Raw genomic sequence first — 19,423 nt, forward strand, 5'->3', positions numbered from 1 at the left:
ATGATTGTCACGGGTATGTGTAATTTTAACGACCACATAAACACGCAAACCTGGTTTCAAAAAACAGATAAAGCAACCCGGCACGCCTCTCTCCTATTGGACCTAGATAGTTTGTGTGTATGCATTGATATGTAGGCTACGTGTGCCTTTAAAAAAAAAAATGTATGTAGTTCTGTCTTTGAGCTGTTCTTGTCTATTAATGTTCTGTATTATGTTTCATGTTTTTTTGTGGACCCCAGGAAGAGTAACTGCTGCTTTTGCAACAGCTAATGGGGATCCTAATAAAATACCAAATACCAAAACCGACTTGTCTGAAAGTACCCGTACAGATCTGCTGCAGTACAGAGAGAGAGAAATCATATCATTTAAGCTGCTCCTCGTTTCACAAGAGTGACATGTCTAGCTTGTTGTTGGCCAATCATAAGTCATCAAAGCAGCAATAGGCTAGACCAGTGTTTTCCAAACTCAGTCCCGGGGACCCTAAGCGGTACACGTTTTGTTTGTTTGCCTTAGCACTACACAGCTGATTCAAATAATCAACTCATCATTAAAAACTTTGATTATTTGAATCAGCTGTGTAGTGCTAAGGCAAACAAACAAAACGTGCACCGCTTAGGGTCCCCGGGACTGAGTTTGGAAAACGCTGGGCTATAGTCATAGAGCCTCCATGTGTGGCAAAAGTTAGGAAATATCAATGGAATATTTAATTTAAAATGACGGAAGTTAAAGGAGAGGGATAGGCTACAAAGACCAAGAGCCAACAGGTAGGCTGCTACTTAATATTCTGAATGAAGTTGTTTCTAACTGTGTAGGACGAGAATAACACAGCTAGCTAGGCTGCTATTCACTCTACCGTAGAGCAAGACGGCTTAGTCGGTTGCCGTTTCTCCCTCCCTCTTCCCTGCTCCCAGTGTCACTATCTGACATGTCCTGCTAGAGCTCTACCTCTCCCTCCCTCTTCCCTGCTCCCCGTGTTACTAGCTGACACGTCCTGCTAGAGCTCTACCTCTCCCTCCCTCTTCCCTGCTCCCCGTGTCACTAGCTGACACGTCCTGCTAGAGCTCTACCTCTCCCTCCCTCTTCCCTGCTCCCCGTGTCACTAGCTGACACGTCCTGCTAGAGCTCTACCTCTCCCTCCCTCTTCCCTGCTCCCCGTGTCACTAGCTGACACGTCCTGCTAGAGCTCTACCTCTCCCTCGCTTTATCACCTCCGGTCGCTTAAAAATTGACTTTAATGTGAATTCCCTCACTCGTATCCGGACTGGATCCGACCAGGTCTACGCAGAATGGGTCTAGTTGTCCTTGTGTCCATTCGGAACAGGTCTCTATATTTAACAAAAATGTAGGCATATTGGGTCCGGACGGGAAAGCCCCCAGGTCCATTTCGGAACAGGTACAACTTTTTGAACCCGTGAAGGCCTCTAGTTTTAACATCTTGAGCACTGGAGGCTCTCATCATTCATTAGTACTGGAGGAAAATCCCCATTGATGCCCTGTCCATTTTACTTACAATAGTTTGGTTGTAGTAGACATTTAATTCCCAGCAACCTTCGCTGTGTTGAAAGTGACCCCTATAGATCACCTCCCACTTCCTAAAACCAACAAAACAAACTCCTGTGTTCCACAATTCAATGCAGCAAGACAACAGGACGACATCACAGAAATCGGATTCCAGCTCCAAACTGGACCCCGTCGCATATCCTAAAACAAACAAAGACCAAAGTGTCATTTCTTAACAGTAACCCAATACCCTTTTCACAATACTGAGCCAAACATCTAGCTGTACTGGGCTGGCCTGGTTACACAACCACCACATTTGCTGAAACCATTATGGAAATGACACAGGAAAATAAATGAACCAAGCCAGTACGGTTTGAGTTGGCCCTTTATGGTGAATCAGACATAAGTCTTCTGCTCATCTCCAGTGCATTCGGAAAGTATTCAGACCCCTTTTTGTTACGTTACAGGCCTTATTCTACAATGGATTAAATAGTTCCCCCCCTTGTCCATCTACACACACTACCCCCATAATGAAAAAGCAAAAACAGGTTTTTCAAAATCTTTGCTAATTTATAAGAAAAAAACAAAAATAGATATCACATTTACATCAGAGATCTCAGAAGACATAAGAATTGTTGACTTGCATAAAGCTGAAACGGGTTACAAAAGTATCTCTAAAAGCCTTGATGTTCATCAGTCCACGGTAAGACACATTGTCTATAAATGGAGAAAGTTCAGCACTGTTGCTAGTCTCCCTAGGAGTGGCCGTCCTGCAAAGATGACTGCAAGAGGACAGCGCAGAATGCTAGCTAGTGTCAGCTAAAGACTTACAGAAATCTCTGGAACATGCTAACATCTCTGTTGACGAGTCTACGATACGCAAAACACTAAACAAGAATGGTGTTCATGGCAGGACACCCCGGAAGAAGACACTGCTGTCCAAAAAAAAAACCCATTGCTGCACGTCTGAAGTTCGCAAAAGAGCACCTGAATGTTCCACAGTGCTACTGGCAAAATATTATGTGGACAGATGAAACTACAGTTGAGTTGTTTGGAAGGAACACACAGCACTATGTGTGGAGAAAAAAAGGCACAGCACACCAACATCAAACTCATCCCAATTGTAAAGTATAGTGGAGGGAGCATTGTGGTTTGGGGCTGCTTTGCTGCCTCAGGGCCTGGACAGCTTGCTAACATCGATGGAAAAATGAATTCCCAAGATCATCAAGACATTTTGTAGGAGAATGTAAGGTTATCTGTCTGCCAATTGAAGCTCAACTCAAGTTGGGTGATGCAACAGGACAACGACCCAAAACACAGAAGTAAATCAACAACAGAATGGCTTCTTCAACAAAAGAAAATACACCTTCTGGAATGGCCCAGTCAGAGTCCTGACCTCAACCCAATTGAGATGCTGTGGCATGACCTCAAGCTGTTCACACCAGACATGGCAAGAATATTGCTGAACTGAAACAGTTTTGTAAAGAAGAATGGTCCAAGATTCCTCCTGATTGTTGCACAGGTCTGATCCGCAACTACAGAAAACATTTGGTTGGGGTTATTGCTGCCAAAGGAGGGTCAACCAGTTATTAAATCCAAGGTTTCACATGCTTTTCCCACCCTGCACTGTGAATCTTTACACAATGTTTTCAAGAGACATAAGTGTGATATTAGTTTAAGCAGACTGCGTTTGTCTAGTGTTGTGACTTAGATGAAGATCAGATCAAATGTTATGACCAATTTATGCAGAAATCCAGGTATTTCCAAATGGTTCACATTCTTTTTCTTGTCACTCAGCATTCAGACCCTTTACTCAGTACTTTGTTGAAGCACCCTTGGCAGCGATTACAGCCTCGAGTCTTCTTGGGTATAACGCTACAAGCATGGCACACCTGTATTTGTGGAGTTTCTCCCATTCTTCTCTGCAGATCCTCTCAAGCTTTGTCAGGTTGGATTGGGAGCGTTGCTGCGCAGCTATTTTCAGGTCTCTCCAGAGATGTTCGATCAGGTTCAAGTCCAGGCTCTGGCTGGGCCACTCAAGGACATTGAGACTTGTCCCAAAGCCACACCTGTATTGTCTTGGCTGTGTGCTTAGCGTCTATGCCCTGTTGGAAGGTGAACCGCCACCCCAGTCTGAGGTCCTGAGCGCTCTGGAGCAGGTTTTCAAGGATCTCTCTGTACTTTGCTCCGTTCATCATTCCCTCCATCCTGAATAGTCTCCTAGTCCCTGCTGCTGAAAAACATCCCCACAGCATGATGCTGCCACCACCATGCTTCACCTTAGCGATGGTGCTAGGTTTCCTCCAGACATGACGCTTGGCATTCAGGCGAAATAGTTCAATCTTGGTTTCATCAGACCAGAGAATGTTTCTTATGATCTGAGAGTCCTTTAGGTGCCTTTCTGTCAAGTGCATTTTACTGAGTGTTTCCGTCTGGCCACTCTACCATAAAGGCCTGATTGGTGGAGTGCTGCAGAGATGGTTGTCCTTCTGGAAGATTTCCCCCATCTCCACAGAGGAACTCTGGAGCTCTGTCAGAGGGACCATTGGGTTCTTGGTCACCTCCCTGACCAAGGCCACTACGTTCTTGGGGACCGTCAATGCTGCAGAAATGTTTTGGTACCCTTCCCCAGATCTGTGCCTTGACACAATCCTGTCTCAGATGTGTGTGCCTTTCCAAATCATCTCCAAACAATTTAAATTGACCACAGGTGGACTCCAATCAAGTTGTAGAAACATCAAGGATGATCAATGGAAACAGGATGCACTGGAGCTCAATTTCGAGTCTCATAGCAAAGGGTCTGAATATTTATGTAAATAAGGTTAAAAAAAATTATACATTTGCAAACATTTCTAAAACCCTGTTTTTGCTTCATTATGGGGTATAGTGTGTAAATTGATGGAAAACATTTATTTATTACATTTTTGAATAAGGCTGTAACGTAACAGTGAAGGGGTCTGAATACTTTACGAATACACTATATGAACCATATAGTATAGTTTCTAAGCTATGGACTATCATGTCATGGTTTGATAACAGGAAGGGCAGATAATAGGCTACCTGTCTCCACTCTGGACGCCCATGGGAATGCAGTAGTTGAGCTCCAGCCGGGCGATGTTTCCGAGTCGCAGCACGATTCCCGCTCCATAGGACCAGCGGATACACTCTGCCAGCTTACTCAGGTGTGCTCGAGGCCCGTCACCTGGACCAACACACATACACACCACAGCCTGAGGGGTCATGACACCTCAAAAGCACAAGAAAGCGGATTTCCACACCCACCATGTCAGATTGTTCTGAAATTGTTTTTTTGTTGTTAAAAACGAATAAGATTAGCATTCCCGGAAACATTTTGTTGAAATCTAATTTGGCTCTCTACATATTACTAGGTCATTCCACTCCTCCACATACATACATAATTGTGATGGAGTCCTGTGGATTTCTCATACTGATGAATTTGAACATAGATTCAGCTTGTAAAGATATTACAGCTATCATCACAGAAGAGCTGACACTTCCACATCATAGATCGTGGGGTTCAATTACATCTGTAAAACACACACCATAGTTGAGGTTACACAGGTTCCCAGCATTGAGGAAGAAGTGGGTCCTGAAGAGGTCTCCGAATCCCCCTTTGCCTGGACGGAAGGGCAGTGGAGTATACAGGTGTATGGCTCCAGCCCAATACACCTCACCTCCCAGGTAGTCACCTGGTCATTCAGACAATAAAACCACACGATGTGAGAAAGTTAACCATCTTAAAAATAAAAAAAATAGAACTTCGTTCGAACGGACAGAGGATAACATCTCACCTTCACTCTGTGGGCCGATGCTGTACATACTGAATCCTCTGACGCTAGTAGGACCACCAAGATAGAACCTAAAGAGACATATCGGTAGAAACCATAGAAACAATCCCTAAAAACAAACCATAAAAACAGAATTCCAGCTACATCCCAATCATGCTTCAAGGGAAAGAGGATCATTTTGTACATGTATTAAAACAGAGTTGGGCCAATTCCACTCCCCTTGTTTAGGGGGTCTGTGGTCCGACCTGGGATAATTTTTTTATATAGAAGGACTGAGAAGCTGAGTTCTGGTGACTTGAGTGTATATATAGATATATATTCAAACACCATCTAAAACAATTTCCACCTCCAGAAATGAGCCCCAAAAACATATTGGTAAAAATGTTTAAATTATTTGTACCATATATCCTGTACATGGTATATTGTCAGATGTTCTATTAGTCATAGGCATTATCACCTCTAGCCAACTGATGCTGCATAGCGGCTATAACATGTACATAGGCTGAAGCATGGGGTCTGTCCATCTGCATTTACCCTACTGGACACAACATTCTGAATGTTATTATTTTTAAATATACAGTACCAGTCAAAAGTTTGGACACACCTACTCATTCCAGGGTCTTTACTTTTTTACTATTTTCTACATTGTAGAATAATAGTGAAGACATCAACACTATTAAATAACACATATGGAATCATATAGTAACCCAAAAAATATATTTTATATTTGAGATACTTTGAAGTATCTTAAACAGATTACCGACCATTTTGAATCCCACCGTACCTTCTCCGCTATGCAATCTGGTTTCAGAGCTGGTCATGGGTGCACCTCAGCCACGCTCAAGGTCCTAAACAACATCATAACTACCATCGATAAGAGACATTACTGTGCAGCCGTATTCATCGACCTGGCCAAGGCTTTCGACTCTGTCAATCACCACATTCTTATTGGCAGACTCGACAGCCTTGGTTTCTCAAATGATTGCCTCGACTGGTTTACCAATTACTTCTCTGATCGATTTAACACACTGAACTCTGAGGTCCTGTTGTCCGGACCTCTGGCAGTCTCTATGGGGGTGCCACAGGGTTCAATCCTCGGTCCGACTCTCTTCTCTGTATACATCAATGATGTTGCTCTTGCTGCTGGTGATTCTCTAGTACACCTCTATGCAGACGACACCATTCTATATACTTCTGGCCCCTCTTTGGACACTTGCTAACAAACCTCCAGACGAGCTTCAATGCCATACAACTCTCCTTCCGTGGCCTCCAACTGCTCTTAAACGCAAGTAAAACTAAATGCATGCTATTCAACCGATCACTGCCCGCACCTGCTTGCCAGTCCAGCATCACTACTCTGGACGGCTCTGACTTACATGGACAACTACAAATACGTGGAATACATGGACAACTACAAATACCTAGGTGTCTGGTTAGACTGTAAACTCTCCTTCCAGACCCACATAAAGCATCTCCAATCCAAAATTAAATCTAGAATTGGCTTCCTATATTGCAACAAAGCATCCTTCACTCATGCTGCCAAACATACCCTCGTAAAACTGACCATCCTACCGATCCTCAACTTCGGTGATGTCATCTATAAAATAGCCTCCAACACTCTACTCAACAAATTGGATGCAGTCTATCACAGTGCCATCCATTTTGTCACCAAAGCCCCATACACTACCCAACATTGCGACCTGTATGCTCTCGTTGGTTGGCCCTCGCTTCATACTCGTCGCCAAACCCACTGGCTACAGGTTATCTACAAGTCTCTGCTAGGTAAAGCCCTGCCTTATCTCAGCTCATTGGTCACCATAGCAGCACCCACTCGTAGCACGCGCTCCAGCAGGTATATCTCACTGGTCACCCCCAAAGCCAATTCCTCCTTTGGTTGTCTTTCCTTCCAGTTCTCTGCTGCCAATGACTGGAACGAACTGAAAAAATCTCTGAAGCTGGAGACTCATATCTCCCTCACTAGATCTAAGCACCAGCTGTCAGAGCAGCTCACAGATCACTGCACTTGAACATAGCCCATCTGTAAACAGCCCATCTATCTACCTACCTCATCCCCATACAGTATTTATTTATTTATCTTGCTCCTTTGCACCCCAGTATCTCTACTTGCACATTCATCCTCTGCACATCTACCATTCCAGTGTTTAATTTCTATATTGTAATTACTTCGCCACCATGGCCTATTTCTTGTCTTAACTCCCTTATCTTACCTCATTTGCACTCACTGTATATAGACTTTGTTTTCTTTTGTTCTACTGTATTATTGACTGTTTTGTTTATTCCATGTGTAACTCTGTTGTTGTATGTGTCGAACTGCTTTGCTTTATCTTGGCCAGGTTGCAGTTGTAAATGAGAACTTGTTCTCAACTAGCCTACCTGGTTAAATAAAGGTGAAATAAAAAAATAAAGTAGCCACCCTTTGCCTTGATGACAGCTTTGTACACTCTTGGCATTCTCTTAACCAGCTTCATGAGGTAGTCACCTGGAATGCATTTCAATTAACAGGTGAATGACTAGCTGTGTCCAAACTTTTGACTGGTACTGTATAAATAATGACTAATTATTCACTTGAATTACTATTATATATTTGTTCCATTTAAGACCAATTTCTCCTTTGAGATTTGTTGCCAGGATGCTTGAAACTCTGGTTGTAACCGAATCTGTTAAATGACACCACCTGAAGGAGAAACGGTTGTAACTGAGTCTGTAAAAAGATGCCACTTGAAGGAGTAAAGAAATAAAATGGTAGCAAACTGACGCCGCTCTGGTTTAACAAAGGCCAAAACTGCTTTCAAAAAGGCTTTTCCCACGATGGCATTAATAATTGTAGTGCATTGACAGAGTACATGCTTCCCTCCCTTTCACAACCTGAATGCACCTCGAGAGGAAAACCTTTCATATAGAACGCATAACAACAAGCCGGTCAGAGAAACAGCGTTAGGTTCTAACACACAACAACAACAACAACAACAAGCCGACAACAACAGCGTTAGGTTCTAACACACAACAACAACAAGCCGACAACAACAGCGTTAGGTTCAAACACACAACAACAACAAGCCGGTCAGAGAAACAGCGTTAGGTTCTAACACACAACAACAACAACAACAAGCCGACAACAACAGCGTTAGGTTCAAACACACAACAACAAGCCGACAACAACAGCGTTAGGTTCAAACACACAACAACAAGCCGACCAGGGAAACAGTGTTAGGTTGTAAAACACAACAACAACAAGCCGACAACAACAGTGTTAGGTTCAAACACACAACAACAAGCCGACAACAACAGTGTTAGGTTCAAACACACAACAACAAGCCGACCAGGGAAACAGTGTTAGGTTGTAAAACACAACAACAACAAGCCGACAACAACAGTGTTAGGTTCAAACACACAACAACAAGCCGACCAGGGAAACAGTGTTAGGTTGTAAAACACAACAACAACAACAAGCCGACAACAACAGCGTTAGGTTCAAACACACAACAACAAGCCGACCAGGGAAACGGTGTTAGGTTCTAACACACAACAACAACAAGCCGACCAGGAAAACGGTGTTAGGTTCTAACACACAACAACAAGCCGACCAGGGAAACAGTTAGGTTGTAAAACACAACAACAACAAGCCGACAACAACAGCGTTAGGTTCAAACACACAACAACAAGCCGACCAGGGAAACGGTGTTAGGTTCTAACACACAACAACAAGCCGACCAGGGAAACAGTGTTAGGTTCTAACACACAACAACAAGCCGACCAGGGAAACGGTGTTAGGTTCTAACACACAACAACAAGCCGACCAGGGAAACGGTGTTAGGTTCTAACACACAACAACAAGCCGACAAGGGAAACGGTGTTAGGTTCTAACACACAACAACAACAAGCCGACAAGGGAAACGGTGTTAGGTTCTAACACACAACAACAAGCAGACAAGGGAAACGGTGTTAGGTTCTAACACACAACAACAAGCCGACCAGGGAAACGGTGTTAGGTTCTAACACACAACAACAAGCAGACAAGAGAAACGGTGTTAGGTTCTAACACACAACAACAACAAGCCGACAAGGGAAACGGTGTTAGGTTCTAACACACAACAACAAGCAGACCAGGGAAACGGTGTTAGGTTCTAACACACAACAACAAGCCGACCAGGGAAACGATGTTAGGTTCTAACACACAACAACAAGCCGATCAGGGAAACGGTGTTAGGTTCTAACACACAACAACAACAAGCCGACCAGGGAAACGGTGTTAGGTTCTAACACACAACAACAAGCCGACCAGGGAAACGGTGTTAGGTTCTAACACACAACAACAAGCCGACCAGGGAAACGGTGTTAGGTTCTAACACACAACAACAAGCCGACCAGGGAAACGGTGTTAGGTTCTAACACACAACAACAAGCAGACCAGGGAAACAGTGTTAGGTTCTAACACACAACAACAACAAGCCGACCAGGGAAACAGTGTTAGGTTCTAACACACAACAACAAGCCGACCAAGGAAACGGTGTTAGGTTCTAACACACAACAACAAGCCGACCAGGGAAACGGTGTTAGGTTCTAACACACAACAACAAGCCGACCAGGGAAACGGTGTTAGGTTCTAACACACAACAACAACAAGCCGACCAGGGAAACGGTGTTAGGTTCTAACACACAACAACAAGCCGACCAGGGAAACGGTGTTAGGTTCTAACACACAACAACAAGCCGACCAGGGAAACGGTGTTAGGTTCTAACACACAACAACAAGCCGACCAGGGAAACGGTGTTAGGTTCTAACACACAACAACAAGCAGACCAGGGAAACAGTGTTAGGTTCTAACACACAACAACAACAAGCCGACCAGGGAAACAGTGTTAGGTTCTAACACACAACAACAAGCCGACCAAGGAAACGGTGTTAGGTTCTAACACACAACAACAAGCCGACCAGGGAAACGGTGTTAGGTTCTAACACACAACAACAACAAGCCGACCAGGGAAACGGTGTTAGGTTCTAACACACAACAACAAGCCGACCAGGGAAACGGTGTTAGGTTCTAACACACAACAACAACAAGCCGACCACACACTCACGGGAAGCTTAGTAAAGCTTAAACCAAGTTTATTCATCCACTGGGTCATACAGCTGCATAAGACAAGGAACATATTCATACAAGCACCTGCATTTTGACCCTTTCTCCTATTCTGAGCCCCTTCCTTACACATCTAAACAGCCAATACATCTCTGTTGCTAAGATTATATTCTTCCTCACTTCATTTGACCTCGGCCCCAAATTCCTCACTCCTCCCCACAGGATCCCTGGATGTCCAACAAAAACATATCCTGACAGAATGTAAACGTTATACATTTCCCCCCGTCTCCCTCGGTGACATGAATAAGTATATTTCATATCTAAAAAGTCAGAACCCATCAATAAGTCAACTATTCTACTAGGTTGGTTGTCTGATTTGTGTTAACAACATGACATGGTGAAAAATAGTAGCACTGGAAAGTTGAGGCTTTGAATGACGCTACAGTAGCTACAGTAGACTAGACACCACTGTCTGAGTTGAGCGCCACGGCCCATTATAGACCATTTAATTCCCTTCATCTGAACATCAGTGTCAGCAACAATCATGCATGTCAGTTCAGTGCACACAGCTTAACAGAGAACATTAAATATTTGGGAATATATTTCATAGCCTAACACTGAAGCGTGTATTTTCTATGTCATCTCCAAACCAGAGACTTTTATTTTGGATCTACACAGATCTCAAAAACGACCTCTCCAGAATCCATATGACAGAAATCCATCGAACTTTAACCCCCGACTGACTATACAGTATAAAGACAACATGGCAGGGCCACATTAAACATCGGCTAGCGTGCCATGTTCGACACCCCTGCGTTTCAATTATGGTTTTGTGAAACGGAGAGAAGTATTGTCTTACCTGTCAGCAATGCAAGTTGGCTTATCTCCAATGGGCAGGAGGCATCCGCCCCAGAGAGATGCAGACAGGACCTGGAAGATAGAGGACGAGGTCTCAACAAATGTGCTCTTTTATCCCACATTTTTTCCAACCTGGTCAAAACCCTCCATCAACAAGCTGTTTACATATGCTCAGGCTCTCCCTCTCCTGCTGTCTCAAACTCTGAATGCCCGGCTACGAAAAGCCAACTGACATTTACTCCTGAGGTGCTGACCTGTTGCCCCCTTATACAATCATTGTGATTATTATCTGAACCTGCTGGTCATTTATGAACATTTTAACATCTTGAACAACTATCTGGCCTTAACGACCATGTCATTTTATAATCTCCACCCAGCACAGCTAGAAGAGAACTGGCCACCCCTCAGAGCCTGGTTCCTCTCTAGGTTTCTTTCTAGGGAGTTTTTCCTAGCCACCGTGCATCTACATCTGCATGGCTTGCTGTTTGGGGTTTTAGGCTGGGTTTCGATATAAGCAATGTGACATCTGCTGACGTAAATAGGGTTTTATAAATACATTTGATTGATTGATGGTTATAACTTGTTTACTATAAAGATGGTCCAGAACCAGTTCAATACTCAGATTGAGATCCAACTTGTGATTCATGTGTGTAACTAAAGTTTTTCGCACAAATTTCTTCTCGATAAATAGGACGATTTAGTTTCTCACCGAGTCCCAGAAAAGACGTTTGTTAAATTGGAGCTCAAAGTCCTCTTTCAGAAAACTGGCATCTCCTCCAGTGTAGCCAGCCAACTCCTACAAAATCACAACAACGCATCAGCTGAATGAGTTGTTGGTTCAAAAATGGTCTGGGCAAAATGGTTTTATTAAGGTATTACCATTGAATACAACACTGGGCCAGGTAATGTTCACCTAACCTACACACCTGGTTGATTTTCAGCAAGGCTCCCCTCCTGGGAAGGATTGTGGAGTTTCTGGTGTCGATGACCATGGCATGCTATGAGGGCCAAGGAGAAAAGAGCAAAATGTTGAGGAAAAAGTCAAGTGTCTAAGTGGGGCCGAATCTTAACTCGAGATCCACGTTAGCAAAATTTTTTTTTCTCACAAATTTCCCATTGACATCAATGAAGTGTACAGATCTCAGAACAGGAGTTTGGGCCTCAATGCATTACCACGATGTCTTAATCCCTTGGACTAAAAAAAGGGTAGTTGTGAGGGATTGTGAAGCGAAACTCAAGTCCCGGTACCGAGAGTGATGACTTGAGGGAGTGGCCGCTCTCCTCCCGAACTGCGAACGAGGCGGTACGTGCCAGACATCCCAGCTCTCGCCACACACCCTCCCACTTCAGGGTGTGGTTCGTCTTCCAAAGAGGGAACTGTTTGCAAAACAGAGAGGGAGAAAGAAGAGAGAGGATCAACCACTTGCAAATGCATTACAGTAGGATTACATTTAATTTGAAAATAAAATCGATGAGAAGTTCCAATTCTACTCATCGCAGTTAGCATAACAACAGTAAATGAGAACTCGATAGTAATGATAGATGGATGAATGGAAAAATGTTCTTTACACTGAATTCTGTGGAGACGCCACGATCAGTCTCTCTCAGCGAGCTCCATGGAAACTGGCCTGTGACTTTGTAAAAGTTAACAGCGAAACTGCAACAGCAAGAGCAAGTCAATTAGAAGAAGAACAAAAAGAGCCCAGGGATCTATTGAATGAACAATTTAAAGGTGCTACACATAGAGGAAAACATTCAGAGAAATGCTAAGTGAATTGCAACAGCACAAGGCTCCATTCTAAACAAATCTCCCCCGTATCCACGGCAACAATGGCGGAGACTCGTGCTTGAGCCTCTTACTTTCGGTTTTGTTTCACCAGCTTAATTGATAATATATTTCACAGCAATTTAGATGGTACAATGATTCTCTCCACTATTCCGTGGCCGTTTTCTCAAATAAACTGAAATTGAGCGAACAGGGTAGAATTTTTACAACCAGGAAATGGCACAGTGATTTCTACTTTGGCCGATTGACATGATTTCCACTAGATAACACAGCCACAAAGTAAAAACAGCTTTCCTTCAGATGCCGCGGGATTGGCGGGTTGAGTAATACTGTGAAACACGATCATTCCACTATTACTGCAGATATATTATAAACATTTTCAGAAATTACAAATCAAAAAAAGCATAAAATAAAAATCCAGTGTAGCAACTTAAATGTAAATCTGTGTATTTACAGCACTGCTTATAATATAATTGGCAGGTTTTTGTTCTCATACTTGCGCTCAAAGTGACCAGGTTGAGGCTTGAAGAAAGACAGCCCATAGGAAGTCTCTTTGGTGCCGTAGGAGAACTGGAATGTAAGCTTTTCCGCACGACCGAAAACATTGGGCAGCTTCAGACCAAGAACCTGCAGTAAGAGGGAGGGAAAACTAGTCAAAAACCTGACCACAGCGGAGGATGGTACCTCCTAGAGCATGTGTAATCACCACCATAGCTCTTTATAAATTAATCTGTCCTTGATTTCTAATTTCCTCTCTCCTCGCTTCCTTCTCAAAACACATTGGAGAATTTGGTCCAAGGCAGTGTTTCCCAAACTCCATCCTCGTGACCCCAATGGATGCAGGTTGTTGTTGTTCTTCCCACAAGCACTACACAGCTGATTTTAAATTATTAAAGCTTGATGATTAGTTGAATCGGCTGTGTAGTGCTAGGTTAAAACGTGCAACCCTTGGGGACCCGAGGACCGAGTTTGGGAAACACTGGTCCAAATGGAGGGACATTGGGTCCTTCTCCTCCAATACAATTTAGAAGGAGATAAGGAGATAGGACTCACGACAAGATGACTTGAGATAGAGCCCCAGGAGTTCTCACCATGCTGCCTTCGTTATTTCCAACCATGGTGTTATAGCTACCAGTCATACGTCTCAGCTCAGTCACTTCAAACGTCACATCTAGTCCGTTAGGCAGCGCATCCACCCCTGAAAGGAAGTGTTTTAAAAAAAAATGTATTACATTTTTGTATTTTTTTTGTGTGTTTTAACCACTTTCCCCATTAATTTGTATTATTTTCCCAATGTAATATGCAAAACTTTGGTAGTGATACTGTTCGGATAAAGAACGGATCATCTTTCTAACCACAGTACCTTGTGAGGTATCAATGACAACCTCCACCTGTCTGAAGATACCAAGACGGAGGAGCTTCTGTCTGGCTTCGTGGGCTCTCTTCATGACCTAAAAAAATAATAAAAAATAAATAAATAAACAAAGTAAGTTATACTTTTGCTACAGTCTCCACAGCGTCTCCATACACAGCGTTTCCCCACTAGCTCCGGCTGTCGGCTATACAGCCGAATACAGACAGGTTCTTTTTACTCACTGAAATAAACTAGGCTACTTTTCAATTGGCTAGTCAGAAAAAAAAGGTCTGAAGAACCCTCTCCCGCTACAATGAACGATATGCATCTTCTAGCGATCTATTGACAGGACATGTGCCTGTAAATCACAAAGCGAGCAAAGACAGGGAAACACTGCTGGTTTGACAGTCTGCTGTGTGTCCCGACTCTCGGTACCTGGGTGTGTGCGCTGAGGTTGCAGTCAAATTTCTTTACAGGTATGGAGAGAGCATATGGAAAGCCGTTTACATATATTCATGATTTTTTTTATATCCATAAAATTATTCTAAATCTATTGCATTTTTTAAAATAAATAAAAAGAACATAAGATTTTTTTGGGATAAACATTTAAAATTATTTCATGGAAAAATACAATTATTGATATAAAACAAATCATGAATATATGTTAACATCTTTCATTAGAGAACATGAATTTGCATGTCCCATATAATGTGGGAACGACAAGTCAACATCCACTTAGTCTATTGTTTTCTAGCACATTCCTTTCTTTTCGGCCAGACATTAAAAGGGATACAATTTGTATGTCTCTGTGTCCAGAAAGAAGAAAGTTTGAGGTAGTTTTGCGAGCCAATGCTAACTAGTGTTAGCAGATACCCATGGACTTCTAGTCATTGCGCTAATGCTAGTTAGCAATTGCGCTAGTTAGCAACTTAATTTAAACTGCACGCAAAGATAAATGGAATCCACAAGTTAATCTAGAATGCATTTAAGAACTACACCATGTCCTGGCCAGTGAGGAAAAAATGTAACGTTGGGCCCTGGCACGTTTCTGAAGCAGCCACGGCGTGGTGGCACATAGGCTATTTACTGTGCTTTGACTGATGAACAGCAAGACTGACTAGTTTATAAAAGGTGTCGAACTGACTGAATAAAGTCCATCTCATATATTCTTGCCATTCATACAATGTAGTTATCTGTCCATGGTATCGCATCGGGACAAGTAAACCATGTCTTGTATTTTGATATGAAGTTCATCCATGCTTGCCAGACAGTGACATTTAAAATGAGTGACTCATCAGTAGCCTACCGAATTGCATCGGTAAGAGAGCTGTTAATTTGGCTTATTTGCATACCGGTAGACTTTTTGGCAATTATCAGCAGATAAACTATCAAAAACATTAAATGAAGTTGGTGAATCCTCCTCACTGCAGGAACATAAGATAGGCTAAGTGGAGAAACCCTCACTCTGGTCCAAAATATGATTAAAGAAAACAGATTGAATAGTTTTAAAAGATAATGATTTATATGGTATTTCAAAGATATTGATATAGGTCTATTGATTTAATCAAAGTGTTGACAATAGACTAGTCAACTGCGGCTTTCTGTGTAGCAAAGCCCATGTTTAACACCTGCTTCATTATTCAATGATACCTGTATTGCACAAAGCTGAGAAAATTAGTAAAAGGAAGCCTGAAACCCACGGAAGTCAGCAGACTCTTACAGGATTCTTAAGGCCCAGTGCACTCAATATTTTTTCTCCCTATGTTTTATTTAATATTGTACAACAGCTGATGAAACAACACTGTAAAATATGTAGATCAGTGTTATTTCCTGATAGTTACTGGTTGAAAATACAATCTAGCATTAGAATGAGGCCACCAAAAGAGCTTGTTCTGCAAAAAAAAAAAAACCCTCCCCCAGATCGAGGGAGCCTGGCTGGCTACTGTCTAAACCCCTCCCCAGATCGAGGGAGCCTGGCTGGCTACTGTCTAAACCCCTCCCCAGATCGAGGGAGCCTGGCTGGCTACTGTCTAAACCCCTCCCCAGATCAAGGGAGCCTGGCTGGCTACTGTCTAAACCCCTCCCCCAGCCCAAGGGAGCCTGGCTGGCTACTTTTTCTATTTGGCTGGCTACTCCATGTGCTTGTGGAAAACACTGCATACCGTCTCCACACATTAAATTCGGTGGTCTGTATCCTACTGTACTGATTGATAGATTCACTCACGTCAATCAAGTTCTTTGCTCTGAAGACACCAGCAATCTCGTATGTTAAACAATCCTCCTTGGTTCTTCCCAGACCATCTATGTGAACATGCTGGACTATGACCTATAGGACAAATATACAAAGGAGTTATAATCAAAATTGACAGGCAACAATAAAAAAGGTCACTTTTACATTCAACCACACAGAAAAGATGAACTAAGAAACAACTTGAGCCGTACATCTTTGTTTTCAAGAACCTCTTGTTTTGATTCCTGCTCCATTTCTGGTGTCTCGATGTCATCCGCATGAACCCCCAACTCAGGTCCCTGCATTGGCAGAGGGTCAAGACTCTGCAACACAACAGAGATTGTGATGAATCAATGACTTACCAGGATACTTCTTGTATTGTAAAGCTAGTTATCTGTACAAAACCCAATAGCTAAAATGGCAGTTAGGTGGCTTTAGTGGTTTGGTTATGGTTATTATGATAAAAGGTAGTTGGTAAATATCATATTGAGATGAACTTGTACAAGTCATTCTTCAAAATGTCATTAGTTGAAGTTAGTGGAGATTTCAGAATGTGGTTGTAAGCATCTAAGCAAGTGCATGGCGGCACTGGAGAATGGCACTGAAATGTATAGAGGCCGTTTTGCAGGCTCCTGTCCAATTCTGCTATTTTGTGTTTTTTTTTTTTTTCTTCTCCCTTCTGGACATCAGAAAAGCGATCACTATCCTCGATTTGGATGAAGATTTCTACATCAATGAGTCGAAGGCACAGGACATACTGCTTACCCAGGACCAGGTCCTAATCTCGGACACTGGGAAGAAACTGCCATGGGTGTACACTGATCAGATTGTCTGATTTGATGATGCACCCCCATGCATTAGTTCTGTAGGCAGCATTCTGCCTTCTCCCGACCGTTCTCAGCCATTAGCTTCGACCCACAACTGCCTCGTGAACTACAATCCCGACACCATGTTTTAGCATTTAGGTTAATAATCATTGCTTGGCAATATGGCTTTCGAAACATATAGCCCTTATCTTTCATCAGCGAGAAAGAAGCCTTCAAATTAAACACATATACAACTATGGGTGCCTACATCCAACAAAACTACACTTCTGCTACACTTCCCCAAGTTAAAATTATACATAGGTGTTGGAAGCATGCTAGATCGTTGCCTGGAAACCAGATGTTGAATTGCATTGAATTGCAGTGGTGTAAAGTACTTCAGTAAAAATACAACTTTTACTTCACTACATTCCTATAGAAAATAATGTACTTTTTACTCCATACATTTTCCCCTGACACCCAAAAGTACTTGTTACATTTTGACAGGAAAATTGTCCAATTCACACACTTATCAAGAGAACATCCCTGGTCATCCCTACTGCCTCTGATCTGGCGGACTGACGAAACACAAATGTTTTGTTTATAAATTAATTTCGGAGTGTGCCCCTGGCTATGCATCAAATGTTTTTATTTTTGATGGTGACATCTGGTTTGCTTAATATAAGGAATTTGAAATGGTTTGTACATTTACTTTTGATACTTAAGTATATTTCAAACCAAATACTTTTACTCAAGTAGTATTTTACCGGGTGACTTTCACTTTTACTTGAGTCATTTTCTATTAAGGTATCTTTACTTTTACTCAAGTAGGACCTTTGAGTACTTTTTCCACCACTGATGAATTCAACATCAGGCAGAAATTAGTGTTTGAATCAGTACGTTTACTCTCACGTCCTCTACAAGACAGAATGTTGAATAAAATCATATTTTAACGCGCTTTACCGGTTGCCCGTGCGGTTGGTCCTTTTGACTGTAGGAATGTGAGACAATATATCCACAGGAAAGTATAATTACATCAACTTTTCAAAGCGCTGGTAGTGTGTTCAGAAGCATGCACACAAGATAAATAATACATACAGAAGACGTACGCATATTTGCCGAGCTCATGCACGTGTTTACATGGTTCTGCGCTTCAGGTGATTGACATCTGATATCAGCAAAACTCCTTCCTACAGAAGGCGCCTTCGTCCAATGACTCGTGTCATGATCCAAGGGCTAACCCATATGATCACTACTTAAGATCCGTGAACGTGTTGCACGAGCAACGTTCACCAATGCTGTTGTTGCAACTATGATCATGTTAATTTCCTTTACTGACATCGACAGTTCATGTATCTGAAGTTCAGCTAGTTTCCATAGTTGGCAAGCTGTCCAACTGGGCCCCTTTCGCTGTACGTGACAGCTAGCTATACTAAGCTAGCTATTGGCTACTGCACTCAGAGGTCATGCTGTCACCCTTTGCATTTTGAGCAGTTATCCTTACCCTCGCGTGGACGGTGCCCATGATTAAGGTATTGAATGTGTAGTCCTTCAAATGTTGGTGTTTATTTTACGAAATTAAAGGACATTTAATTCACGCTCGGCTCAATAGAGATGTAGCTTCGTGGACGGGGGAAGCCATGACACCATCCAAACCACACCCCCAACTCATCCTGGGTGTATTCAAGATGTCAACGTTTCACAGCGTATTGCATTTATTTGATTGAACTTTTATTAAGCTAGGCAAGTCAGTTAAGAACAAATTCTTATTTACAATGACGGCCTACACCGGCCAAACCCTAACCCGGATGAAGCTGGGCCAATTGGGAGTCCCGTAGGACGGCGCACAATCACAACTGGATGTGATGCAGCCTGGATCCGAACCAGGGACTGTAGTGACACCTCTTGCACTGAGATGCAGTGACCTTAGATCGCTGCACCACTAGGGAACTAACATTTTTGACAACAGCTGGTTACTGTAAAC

At 42.7% G+C, this 19,423-nt stretch overlaps 1 protein-coding gene across 2 annotated transcripts; it reads right to left on the reverse strand.

Annotated features, from left to right (window-relative positions):
* Positions 1-163: 163 nt before the first annotated feature.
* Positions 164-19,120, reverse strand: LOC139406383 (sorting and assembly machinery component 50 homolog A). 2 transcript variants are annotated; one of them, XM_071148921.1, is made up of 17 exons: positions 18,944-19,118; positions 16,849-16,959; positions 16,631-16,732; positions 14,416-14,503; positions 14,144-14,250; positions 13,549-13,679; positions 12,836-12,923; positions 12,515-12,643; positions 12,193-12,264; positions 11,976-12,062; positions 11,268-11,338; positions 5,313-5,380; positions 5,064-5,210; positions 4,561-4,702; positions 1,129-1,701; positions 643-945; positions 164-480 (listed from the first exon to the last, which is right to left on the reverse strand). In XM_071148921.1, the coding sequence occupies exons 1-15, from the start codon at positions 18,962-18,964 to the stop codon at positions 1,656-1,658; spliced, it is 1,410 nt and encodes a 469-aa protein (XP_071005022.1). In that variant the 5' UTR covers positions 18,965-19,118; the 3' UTR covers positions 164-480; positions 643-945; positions 1,129-1,655. The 2 variants fall into 2 exon arrangements, with proteins under 2 accessions (XP_071005022.1, XP_071005021.1); XM_071148920.1 differs by having other exon boundaries at positions 164-945; positions 18,944-19,120.
* Positions 19,121-19,423: the final 303 nt, after the last annotated feature.

This window comes from Oncorhynchus clarkii, chromosome 4 (genome assembly GCF_045791955.1).
Source record: "Oncorhynchus clarkii lewisi isolate Uvic-CL-2024 chromosome 4, UVic_Ocla_1.0, whole genome shotgun sequence".
NCBI lineage: Eukaryota > Metazoa > Chordata > Actinopteri > Salmoniformes > Salmonidae > Oncorhynchus > Oncorhynchus clarkii.

Bases quoted from the DNA above. Each gene is read 5' to 3' on its own strand.
- LOC139406383 (XM_071148920.1), bottom strand. From the start codon at position 18,964: ATGGGCACCGTCCACGCGAGG. The intron at 12,924-13,548 runs GTATGAGAACAA...TTGCTGTTGCAG, and splicing joins CCTGGTCACTTTGAGCGCAA to TTTCGCTGTTAACTTTTACA. The intron at 5,381-11,267 runs GTAAGACAATAC...ATGTCTCTTTAG, and splicing joins CCAACTTGCATTGCTGACAG to GTTCTATCTTGGTGGTCCTA.